The sequence below is a fragment of the Phoca vitulina genome, unplaced genomic scaffold (genome assembly GCF_004348235.1).
Source record: "Phoca vitulina isolate PV1807 unplaced genomic scaffold, GSC_HSeal_1.0 scaffold7, whole genome shotgun sequence".
Lineage (NCBI taxonomy): Eukaryota > Metazoa > Chordata > Mammalia > Carnivora > Phocidae > Phoca > Phoca vitulina.
In genome coordinates, this window is record NW_022589710.1 from 41,434,659 (window position 1) to 41,447,531 (window position 12,873).

General features: G+C 42.3%; 2 protein-coding genes across 4 annotated transcripts in view; both read right to left on the bottom strand.

The window, feature by feature from the left end:
- Positions 1–1,450, bottom strand: part of LOC116633113 (cytochrome c oxidase assembly protein COX16 homolog, mitochondrial) — a 41,228-nt gene extending 39,778 nt beyond the window's left edge. The window contains exon 1 of one of the 2 annotated variants that reach the window (XM_032405435.1): positions 1,138–1,450. In XM_032405435.1, coding sequence (XP_032261326.1) covers positions 1,138–1,206 — 69 coding nt within the window. In that variant the 5' untranslated portion in view covers positions 1,207–1,450. The remainder of the gene's footprint in view (positions 1–1,137) is intronic. The other variant, XM_032405434.1, reaches the window with a different exon arrangement.
- Positions 1,451–3,812: 2,362 nt separating this feature from the next.
- SYNJ2BP (synaptojanin 2 binding protein) overlaps positions 3,813–12,873 on the bottom strand; it is a 41,877-nt gene continuing 32,816 nt past the window's right edge. The window contains exons 4-5 of one of the 2 annotated variants that reach the window (XM_032405433.1): positions 10,347–10,386; positions 3,813–5,516 (exon numbers count right to left, since the gene is read on the bottom strand). In XM_032405433.1, the coding sequence (XP_032261324.1) occupies positions 5,503–5,516; positions 10,347–10,386 (54 nt within the window). In that variant the 3' untranslated portion in view covers positions 3,813–5,502. The other variant, XM_032405432.1, reaches the window with a different exon arrangement.

The window sequence follows — 12,873 nt, forward strand, 5'->3', positions numbered from 1 at the left end:
ACCGAGAAGGTACTTCAACATTAGTGGTTTTAATATCCCGGCTTTGGTGATTTTGAAAAATAAGAACAAAATCAAATTGGCTTTCACTAGGACATGCAGGTGACCTCAAGTTGGTGACCACAATCATAATGCTTCTGAATGGATCTCCATTTGGGGGCAGAGGAATCTATAGAGAGGATAGTTTTTACACATGCCCTGTCATCTACACAAATATAATTACTACATAATCTTTTAAGACAGTTTTCTTTAAACTTTTTTAAGGTCACTTCTCTCCTTTAGTTCTGCTTAAATGCAAAAGCTGGTAACTTCACCTATACCAATATCCATACAAAGGATTAAACTGTTAAGTATTTAAAAGAAAGTGGCTTTTGTCCACAAGCTTTATTGAAATTGTCTCATTTACTATGACATCAAGGCTTTCTGAAGCAAAATAACTTGCCAAGGTCAAACAGCAAAAGAGGGGGAATGTCTGGCTGGATTCCAACTCTGGCTGGTGTTATGTCAACCTCAACCTGTATCTTCTATACGAATGAGATCCTCAGGGAACTCAGTGTAGGACAGGACGCAAGAATATAAACACCAAAAGTACACTCGAGGTGCTTCAAAATGATCAATTATAAGTCAGCGACCTTTTGAAGGCTGCTACAATGTGGCAGGCACCGCGCTAAACACTCGATTTTCAAAAGGTTTCACTTAACTCCTACCAACAATCCGGGAAGAATTAAACCAGTTCACAAAACAGGAGCTGAAACGTGGAGATGCCCGAAATTGTACAGTCAAATTAAGTAAATACATCTAGTTCCAACGATTCACAGCACCGTCCAGGTGTAGCAGGGGGTTAAAAAATGTCAGTTGGGTAATCACTCAGACCTGGTGTAAAATCTGGTCTGACCTCGATCTCTGAAGCACAGCCTGGTAACTAGGGAGAGTAAAAGGGGGCCTCGGGATCCTGGTACCAGCGAAGGGAGAGGACTAAGACGGCCACCTGCCGCCAGCCCCTTCCCCGCCCGGGCTGCCGCTCCCCGCCTGTCGCTCCCCGCCTCCCGCCTCCCAGATCCTGGCAGCCGGGACCCAGCCGACCTAGACGCCCCACCCCTTCCGGAATCCTGCCCCACACGTTCTCCTCCCTGCGCTCACCAGCATGGGGACTCCGTAGCGAAGCGTCTTGTTCTTGCGCAGGGCGCGCATCACCGCATGTACAGACATGACTGAACTCTCCCACGCGTGGACGCCTAGTCCAAAAGGCCCAGCGCGGCCTCCCGAATCCAAGCTCCCTCCCCAGGAGGAAGTCCTTGACTCGCCTCCCGGTGCTCGGTCCTCCCCCGATAGGCCTCCGCCAGACGAAAGCAATCGATGCGTCGCAACACACTCGCGCGCCCGGGTGGAAATTCGAGTGTCGGCCCTTTGGTTCCGGCACACTGGTTTGCAGTCGGGATTTAGGGACTGAAGCCGTGTTTGTAGTTCTCATCAAATGATGTGGAAACCGGTACCTCCCACGTTCTGGGTCTTGGCCAACGTCTTCTGACGTTTCCTAACACGTAGCTGTTCTATAAAATCAGCTAAGAAAAAAAAGTTACTTTGGAGCTAGTATTGCAGCTTCTGGTACTCTGGCTATTTGTGGGGTGGGGAGTTTACCAGCTTAATAAAGATTTAGAAATAAATAAATCACCACGAAAGGGTAGGTTAATGCAGAGCTTGTTTAAACAAACATGTAACAAAAAACAAAAGTCAAATAATTCAAAATAAAGTACAAAAAAATCACATTAAAGGAGACCCATAGCAACACTGTTTATATGCCCATCCCTCCAATCCTAAATTCTCTTGCATTCTATAACTGCTCCAGACTCTTTCCCATGAATTTTCATAATTTTTACCCAGCACTCCCCACGGTGCAGCTTGACTTAACCTCTAAGGCTAAGTGCTCCCACCTTACTGTTTCAGTCCCCTGGTTTGCAAGGTGTCTCTTCCTTGGAGAGATTGGGGTGACAGAAGACTGGAGAAATAGCGGTAAGGAATTTTCAGTCTCACTTTAATAAAGCTTCTCCTCATCAGTCCAAAATCTCCTTTGGCTCAGCTCAGGTGATGCTTCTTTGGGGAATGGGGGTGGGGTGGGAGGTTTGACTCATTTCCTCAACCTCAGAACCAAAAATTAAACCCCAACATTCAAATTCAAACTCTGAAATATCCTTCTCTCTTTCCTGTTTTCATCCTGCTTATACGCTATTTGGAGCAACAATAACTTTATACACTAAAACTGATAATACAGTGTGATAGTGTTCTGTGATATATATTAGCCAAAGGCTACTGGAGCTCTGAGAAGGGAGTAATTTATATTTCCTGTGGAGTAAAGGAGGCTTTAAGAATCTGGTGTCCTTGAAGCTGCATTTTGAAGATGTGGAAGTTCATGAAATACTCAGGGAATAGTATCTCCTCCAAGATGGAGTATGGAGTGAATGAAGAAGAGTAGCAGAAAAGGCAGGCCATTATACAGGACCTTAAATTCCTTGCTAAGAAAATTGGAGTGACTTGTGTAGGCAAACAAATGAACAAATAAAACCAACCAGGAGAATCTCATCATTTCTGCTTTTTAGATAACTTTTCAGCAGTGTGGAAGACAGACTTGAGAATCACAATTAAGGTTATGTCTGTTTGTTTGTTTGTTTGTTTTTCATATTTGACCCGGTGGGACTATAGATATGGTCTAATCTATAGATTAGAGCAGGTGAAAGGTGGAGCTGGAGTTTCTCTTCTGAAGACCACTTGGGGTGACTTCAATATGTGGAAGGATGACAAGGGATTAAACCAGGAACATTTCAGTGGCAATAGAGGCAGGGACAGATGGGAAGATCTCAGGGATAACATGGGAAATGTTACTCCGTGTCACCTGTATTTTATACTATTATGTCATCTCAAATAGTACTTGGTAGGTGAGGCTTTCTTGGACTCAAGAAAAGCTAACTCAAAACCTCTTCTCTATACAGTGGTTCCTAATTAACCATTGGCCTCAGGTACAAAGTTTGAAATGCAATTGCAGTGTGGTTGAGGATAGATGAAAGTTTTGAGATGGAAGAATCACTCCCCATTAACTGCTCAGGGGCCCTGCAGGCTACATATTGCCAGACCCTAGCAGGCAGTGGAACCAGCCATAATTTTAACTAGTAATTGATTATGGATTAGGAAACCGGCTAACCAAGCTTGTTAGAAAATTATATCAAATAAAACTGAGGACTTTTTGCTCCTGGGTTTGGTGATACTTGATTGCTCAGGTTTTAAAAAAAATTGTTGTCATTGCTTCCTTCCTTGTTCTTGGCTATTTTCTAGAGAGTTCAGATTACCTTTGGGTATGTATCTCAGTCATTTCTATAGGTTTGGGAGAAACAGTAGAAATTAGAGGGACAGAGAACCCACGACAGAAGTAGTGGAAGTGCATTCACTAGGTTTTTTATTTTTTGTATTTTAATGTTTTGACATCTGGGGCCTCGCTGACCCTGCCCCTAGGGACTGCTCCTCCCAGGGTCAACGGATTTTTACAGATAGTGAACAACTCTCTCATGAGTGTACTTCTCCAATACGAACCAAACAATCTGGAGCCCACACTCCTTTATGGAGCTCTCACGCTCAGGGTCATTATTCACATGCCCTAATCACCCCAAGGCCAGATACCAGACAACTAGGTATGCCACAAAGACCACTACAATTATTCAAACCAGACAATCCTAACCCTATTTACCTGGCGTTGCCTGCTCTTTCCCATGCAACCACAGTAACGGCTCTTGTCCACACCTCCTCCCTTTCCCTCTGCCTTACGACCAATGCTAGTGCTTTCCTCCGTGGTCCCCATGGCAGGATGTGTCCCCTTCTCTTGGGAACCTTGTGTAACAGGCTGTCTTTTCAATGTCAGTTGTCTCCTGATCTTTTGGCCTTACTATACCTCAATTATTCTATTAATACCCAATATCTAAAACAGGTCAGAAAAACTACCAACCTTTTCTTATTCCCTATCTTCTATCTGCACCTGAAGAGTCCCTACTCTTTGTGACTTCTGGCAAATAAATTTTCCATGAATAAATTATTCTTCTACATGCATTATTTTCTTCTTAGACACACAAGCAAGGGCAATGTGGTGGAGTATAAAGAGCACAGAAAAAGTTCTGGTCTGGCTTCAAATCTTGATCAGATATGGTCTCCCCCCATGCTGTGAAGAGCTCAGTCTAGCCTATTGGAAGATGAGAGGCCACGTGGTGAAGAATCAAGGCACCCTAGCCAATAGCCAGGACTAAGTGCCAAAGTGAGGCCATTCTGGAATACCCAGCCCTCACCCCTGTTCTGCCATCAGATGGATGCAGCTGCATGTGACCCCAGGTGGTATCAGCAGAAGAAACACTCAGAAACACACAGAATCTTTTAAAAATTATTAAAATATTGTTTTAACTCATGAGGTTTTGCAGTGGTTTGTTATGTAATTGATAACTGACATATCTTCTTTGCCCATCAAGGGAGAAAAGGGCCATTCTGTACACACTACAATGATAGACTAGCCCTTGGACTTCGTTCAGGTCTGAACTTTGCTTAAGTCATGTGACAGAGCAATGATGACCAAGGTAAACTGCCTTTTCTCTTCATCCAAGTCAACTATATGCAAAGCAACTTAGACAAAAGGTCAATATTCAGTTCTGACAAGTCCTTTTTCATTCTGTGGCACAAACCCATGTCTGCCTTCTATATGTCTTGTCAGGCTCTTGGGGCATAGAGGGGATACAAATAAGATAGTAAATGTTGGCGACTGTGTGTACCCTTATCCTTATCTCCTACATCAAAGCCAAACCCCAAACTGGTCATTCAGACTTCTTCCTTTCCTCTTTCCACTGTTCTGTGAGATGCAGAAAAATAAGGACATATTTATTCAATAATCTCCAAAATAAGGTAGATAAAAGATGTAAAGGTTCCTTGACAAATGCAAAAAGTTTTCATTGAATGCTGATATGAGCGAGGCACAGTCAGATACACTGTTATCTTGTTTGCTATCTCTGGTATCAAAGAGCAAAGCTTAGGAGAGATTATCAGCTATTTTAATGGCCTCTTTTACAATTTAATCTGTGGTGATATTCCCTAGAAGATACGGTTTTAAGTCCCTGTGTCTTCCAAGTTACAACAGGGCATCTATTTGACCTGAGAAACTGATTGCTGTTTAGATCTAGGCATGCAATGTGAATTAGGATCAAAGTAAAAAGGAAGCAAAATAAGGTTCATAAGGAAAATAATTGTATGAGAAGTAACATGGCCCGTGGGTAAAAATGCACATATATCCAGGAATAAGAAACTCATATTCAAATCAGCATTGCAAATGCAGAATTAAATTGGGATTCAATTCGGAAATCTGTAAACTAGGAAGAGGGATCATCCCATTTTCCTGTGACTGGTTAATAAATTTAGTGAAGTTCTTTTGTCAATGACTCTGTTAATGACTGACTTGCATTTGAAAACATACTTCAGCGCTCTCCCCTACTCTTTTCCCCCTGCAAAAAGAAAAAGAACATGAACAGTATGGAAAATGTTTAGGGACCTAGCATTTGTAGAACTCCTTTAGACACAGCAATACTTTTTTTATGATATAGGTTGTTACAGTAGCAAAGGCATCAGGTAAGCACATCAAGTGTTTTATAGTGTGTGTGTGTATAAATATCAACATCAGGCAAGAGTCTATGGCAATTAAGAACCTGGTTCCGATCAGAACAGAATTCCTTAAAATTCTGTCTTCTTTTTTATCACAATTGCCCTTTTGGATGTGAGTGCTGGTCTCAAAAAAATTTGCTTAACAGAACAAAGAAAAAGAGCAAAAGGGGCTTATTCCAGGATAGTAACCAACTCTAAACCTATTATAGGTAAGAGGTTGAGAGCTTCATAACTTAATCTTCTACTTCTAGATGATGTTAGCAAAATACTTTAAGATCACCAACAAATACTCCCCCACGTTCAGATAATGAGCTATTTCAGCTTAGAGTGACTAGATCTCATGCATCTCTGTATTGTCAGCTAGTATATAGTAAGGCACTCATGTGTTGAAAGAAAAAAGCTTCATCTGTCCAAAGATAAATTCTGACTAAAATGGACTAGAATAAAATCTTTATTGGCTCCACATGAAATTACACAAATGTCACTCCCCACCCCTTGCCCATACTTGACAGCCTAATGTTTATGTTGTTCCATTTCTTTAAATATAGTTTAAATTGCTATTTACACAATAAAAACAATGTCCAACATCAAAAAACACCCTCTCTAGTTTAGAACTACTGGAACTAGTCACAGAAGAACTCATGTGATTGAACTTTATATTAGGGCTTTCACAGATTATTCCGTGGAATCTCCCAGTTCTGCATGATGGCTTGCAGTCCCCGGTCTCTATTCAAGGCCCAGAGAGAAGATAGAAGTGGATTGAGATAAAAAGGATAGTTTCATCTATGTTCATATAGTGCATACATTCCAGACATAAATATGAGACAGAAAGGGCACCTCTGCAACAGATTAAGTCTTTGATCGGAGTTGTTTGTTTACCTCTCTGAGCTTTGATTTTCTCATCTCTATCTTAGATTCATCCTAGAATCTTTCTTGCTCCCTTTTAGCTCCAATGTTCTTTGATTGGGTTCTAATTTATTTAACAGATGCACAAACTGAAACACTAATGCATTTTGCTGGTCAGTCCTCAGCAAGTAAGAAGCCGTAGAATGCTCTATTTCTTATTCTACATCTATACTTGGGCAGAAGCTCACAGAGAGCTGGGCTCTAAAAAGGCCCAAGTGAAATTCTCATTTTATACTGGAGCAAATGCCTGTGTGTGATTTGATAATTCCTTTAAGTTTTTATTTAATAATTTAAATGCCACGGAGCATTGTTTACTGACACCGCAGAGTGGATCCACCTAATGAACTTTATTTTACTGCTGCCTAAGTCTCACCCCCCCACCCAGGAGATTTTATTTAATTGGTCTACGTGCAGCCTGGGCACAAGAATTTTACAAGCTCTTCAGATGATTCTAACCTGAGAAAAAGGGGAGAACTATTGGTAGAGAGCAGTGATTTTCAAACTTTACTGCGAACCAGTCACCTGGAGGGATTGTTAAAACACAGATTGCTGGGTGCTGTACGCAGCTTGATTCAGTAGGTCTGGGGTGAAGCCCAAGAATTTACTTTTCTAACAAGTTCCCCAGTGATACCGATGCTTTTATCCAGAGACCACACTTTGAGAGCTGTGGCCAGTGAGAAATATCATTGACAGTGGCACCTGAAGTCCTAAGTTATATCCTGATTCTATCATTACCACCTATGTAATCTTAGGAAAAGTAATTTATTCTCTTTTCCTTAGTGTCTTTTTAACAATACTTAGATCTCAGAATTGTGAGTCATGAACAAATAGTGTACCCACCCAGGTTTAGTACACTACGTGGCACAAAATGCAGTAACAAATATTAATTTCCTTTTTCCATTATACATGGCTAGATGGTGTGAATAATTAAGTGAAATCAATAGCACAGATTAAAACTTGGCAGGAAAAGAGAGACAACAGAAGCAAACAATGTCTTACTAAATTCTGTGTGCAATGTAAGATGATAAATACAGAAAAGTGTTTTAAGTATGTTGTCTTAAAATACTTGCACTCAATTTTCAAAACTTTAAACACAGTAATTTAGGTAGCAGGAATATTAGATACAATCTATAACGTGAAAGAAATATTAGATTCCATCTATAAAGATCATGAATTTTTTTAATGACTTACAATAAAATCCGATACCTCATCTAGGATAATAATTTAGTTTTGTAGAGAATCAGAAATAAAAACTGAATAGTATACTTGCCTAAAACTTTAATCATGGATCTTTAAATGCTCTTTAATTCCAGGGAAAATCTAAATTATTAAAGTGCATAAGAATCCCTATCATTAAACAAAGCAAAACTTCTACCAACGAGGTGATAGGAGTCCTTTTTATTTACATCTACCAACAAACAAAAAAACACTAGATAGCTTTCCCTCCTGCTTGCCATTTGCTTCATTGTGAATGTCTCAAGGTCCTCTCAGGAGTTGATGTCCAAACCCTGAGATGAACCCTGGGAGGGAAGCAGGCCCACGGCAGAAGCTGTCGCACAAGCCTCCAGACGCAGGGAGGGCGGCACGGCTTGGGCCCGCACAGCGGGGCTGGTCGAGGGGAGAACTGGAATACTGTCAGTGCGTCTTTGCTGACCCACAGGGGCAGCCGTCCAAGTGAGGCTCAAAGGTACTGAACACTTCAGGTCTAAAGGCCCAAGTCCTATCAGGATTGTTTAAAGCAAGTTTCTCCCTATACCAATGGTTGGCCCAGAGGCAAGGTCTTACGATGGTTTTTATTTTTAAAAGCCTCCCCTTCCCACTCTGGCCTGATGCCATTATGTGACAGCTTTCTTTTTTGGAATTCCTGGGGGAAAAAAATGTGATGGCTGCCTGCACATGTCTGTTGCTACTTTTAACTGCTCATCTATTTATGAATTCTCTTAACTAGACTGTGAGCTCCTCAAGGGTCCTTAATTCATCCCCTTCCTCCCTGGAACTTTCTCAAGTGTCTTCTCAGTAACTGTTCCCTGTTGCTGTCTGCAATATAAATGTGACATTCTTTGTGAAAGTGTCTTAACTAAGGTGGTGTCCAATCAACAAATGCTTACTGGATTATCCATACTAAAAACTGGACACAACTGGTTACCTCAGGGAAAGTCTTCATACTCATGCTGTCAGGATTATGTAAGGCCTATAGTCTAGATAATATATTTGGAGGACGGAAATGATTTTTTTTTTTTTAAGCCAGAGAATTAGTCTTGGTTCAGCTCTCCTTAGTGTTTTAAAACCAACGTTCGATATCACACGAACAGAATGGTTTGCACCTCATTAATGTCTTTGGTATTCCTGAGCATCCATTCATCCATAACCTTCTCTCAAGGTTTCCCCATGAAACATCCACCAAACTTCCCTACCCACTAAAACAAAACAAAACCCCTTTCCTTCCCATTCCCTGGAAAAGGGTTTATTAGAAGCCATAGCCAGTGTTTAGAGCCTTTCAAAGAAACCTGCAATCCAAACCCTCTCAACTGAATCAGGAGCAGAGCTGATTTCATGCCTATCCTGCCAGAGAGCAGTTCCTTCTCTTAGAATTTGCCTATCACTAGAAACCAAAAAAATCTGTTAGATGGCCTGAGAGGGTTCAGGTGTCACCTTGGGGTCATTATCCTTTTGTATTTTAGAGTTCTTTCACTGGGTTGGTCTGGCCTCATCACCAAAGCTCTGACTACAGTCATTCCAGCTGATCCTTTTAACAGGACTATGAGGTACCAAAAAAGTCACTGGGGCAGCCCAGAGAACGAGTAAGATATATCTTTACATCTCAAAGGGTGTGGAACAGATTGACTTGCACAAAGCTGGATTATGGCATTTTACCTCCACTTCAGCATAGCTATTATGAGAAGAAATAATTGTTCTAAGATTTTTAATTAGTTGCCTTTTTTTTTTTTTTAAATGACTCAGATTGGGCATCCTCTTTCAAGGCTCATTCTCTCACTCCTGCTATGTATCAAATTCTTCCATTAAGAACTTCCCTTTTATCAGAAACCTGAAACCACAGAGCAGCTTTCCACTTCTTTAATTCTCCGTAAGGCATCACTACTATACTGTCATGTATGGATATGTGTGTGTGTGTGTGTGTGTGTGTGCACGTGCGCACGCATTTATTTTACAAAAGTAAAAAGGCTCTCATTATCCTGTGTTTGATATAGGCACCCAAGTATGTAGATAGAAATTAAATAAAGGCCACAAAAACTTCCCAAGGAAGATCATTAAGAAGAAAAATCCTCTCTTCTCTTGCATCACACAGCTGGCCTTTGAGGCATGCCAGCTCAGAAAAAGGTATCACCCGTGCTGATGGAAAGACTGGACCTTTCCCTCTTTGGGTTGTAGCTGAACTTCTGTTGGTGATCCTAGCAAAATACATAACTCCCCATTTGTTCTAAGCATGTCTTTTCTTCAGCTTTCTTTCAAACAATGCCTTCACTCTCCCATTAGATATGAGGATGTGGACATTTGGACAGTGAGGTCCTGCTTGGGTAGCAGTCTCTTTCAAGGACGTGTTGGCTATGCAGAGAGAGGGAAGGATATGGGAGAATGGCAGGGGACGAGGGTGAGAGGGAAAGAAAATGTGTCTTCTAGTGGGAGCACTGGAAGAGAGCAAGCTTTTCATAGTTGCTGCCGGTATCTCATGAAGGCCCAGGCTCCCACCATGGTGAGGGCAAACACTGGCACCAGCACCAGAGCTATGGGGATGCCACTCGGCTCACCTTCACTTCGATGTCCTATAGGCCCATTCTGCACCTGTAACTGGAAGGGAGAGAAAAACGTTAACTCTAATGAGCAATGTGTGTTTATCCCAACTGAAGTGTCCAGGTTGACACATTACCTGGGTCATGCCCACCCAAAGCTGTAACCTCCAAGCACTATCTAGCAGAAGGAGTCCTCTCTGTTTGTTCCGAATTGATCCATCAGCGCCATCAACTCTTTGGGAAGAAGTCTGAGGGGGAGGCATTTAACCTTGCTGTGCTACTGACCTAAAGGGACCCGAGGGTGAGCAGATAACCTCTTTCTGTTTCTCTACTGCCTCCACCAAGTTCTGTGTGTATCACACTAGGAAAATGAAGATAGGAGATGAAACCTATTGATCCTGTAGGGAACCTCAAAATTACTGGGCAGGGGCAGAGGGTGCCCACCTTCCTAGAAATGTTTACTTAGAAAGATTGCCAGTTCTGAGCAATGTTAACACAGGTACAGTGCCATTTTTGGAAATATTTCCCAATTCCCAAAAGGCACCAACTCCCTCCTGATATGCTGTCATGGCCTTCATCTCTATTTTGTAACACTAGACATAGACAAAGAGGAAACTTATATGGAACAGAGGTAAAAGACTGAGAGGTAAACAAGTAAAAAGAAATCATATCCTAGTGATAATAATTTTCCACTGCCTAATAAGCATTACTTTTTCAGGCTGGGTGGCATTTCTTCAACTTTTTTTTTTTTCTTAGCAAGCCAGTGAACGGGGGGCAGGGAGGGGTGGGGGGGGGGGGACGGGGCAGAGGGAGAGAGAGAATCCTAAGCAGAGTCCATGCCCAGTGTGGAGCCTGGGCTCGATTAACTGACTGAGCCACCCAGGTGCCCCTCTTCATATTAATTTTTTTTTTTAAGATTTTATTTATTTATTTGACAGAGAGAGATGGCGAGAGCAGGAACACAAGCAGGGGAGAGGGAGAAGCAGGCTTCCCGCTGAGCAGGGAGCCCGATGTGGGGCTCGATCCCAGGACCCTGGGATCATGACCTGAGCCGAAGGCAGACGCTTAACGATTGAGCCACTCAGGCGCCCCTCATATTAACTTTTAATAGCTAACTTGCAACAGTTATGATACCATTTTGTTTCAGTTCAATTTAACCTCCTCATTATAACCCGTGAAAAGTCTGACCCTCCCATCTTGAAAGGCAGCGCTGCATAAACTACCTTTTCTATCCTCTAGCCCACTTCTACATCTTTCACTCATTTCCTGTTCAGATGTCCTGAGAGGGCATGCCCAATAATAAGATATGGTTTTTAGGGCTAGGCCAATTCTCTGACCAGACAGAGTTTTATTAGGGGTTACTATGTTTTATTAGGAATTATTTATGGATGTTTCCCAAAACGTGAACTTCGGAAATCATTTCCCACACGCCTTCAAAAAGAACTCTAATCATACCTGAAGTGTATAACCACATTCATTGCTTGCCTTTACTATTGCATAAAGTCTTCCATGCTTTAGAAACAGAAGAGCCAAAGCAGAAACAGCTAATTACCATTACCGTCTCCTATTGACCTGTTTTCTAATCCATCACACAGATTCTGCTTGCAACCCTGGTATCTCTCACGCCTCGCCCCTTCTGCTTTGTACCATCTCCTATCAAGCTCTTCTTCAGCCTCTGAAGCCTCACTCGAAAGAGCTGAGGGAGGCACTGACAGCATCACTTCAGAGGGCACACTGACCTGTGTTGTACATGCACCCCGAAGTCCTTGGTGCTAAGGGAGGAATTAGGTCTACCCGGCTCCTCTACCCATTATCCAAACTATAAAACACTAGGAACTAAGAAGTGGATGCAGGCAGAGGTGCTGCTTTGACTAAATTCTTTTTAAAAAAATTATTTATTTATTTGAGAGAGAGAGATAGAGAGAGAGCGCATGAGGGCAGAGGGGTGGCGGGGGGCAGAGGGAAAAGCAGATTCCCCACTGAGCAGGGAGCCTGATGCTGGGCTCAGTCTTGGGACTCCAGGATCATGACCTGAGCCGAAGGCAGACGCTTAACTGACTGAGCCACCCAGGCATCCCTTGACTAAATTCTGAATTCCATTTCCTTTTTCCTGGAGATCCCCTTTGAGCATTAGAGCTTTGGTCAAGAGGGTCACCAAGTTGATAAGAAAAGGGTTCATGTGGTGATCGGGAAAAGTACACAGTGGGTATCAGAAAGCCCACCACCTCTACACTTCAAGTTTCATTAATAAATATGTTCAAGGGCAGACATAGATTTCCTTCCCTACTAAAAAATAGAATTGATTCTGGTTGAATTTTCTCCCCATTTATTTTATTTTATTTTATTAAGATTTTATTTATTCATTTGACAGAGAGAGAGAGCACAACCAGGGGGAGCAGCAGAGGGAGAAGCAGGCTCCCCACTGAGCAGGAAGCCCGATGTGGGACTCGATCCCAGGACCCCGGGATCATGACCTGAGCTGAAGGCAGACGCTTAACCAACTGAGCCACCCAGGCGCCCCTCCCCATTTATTTTAATTTGGTTG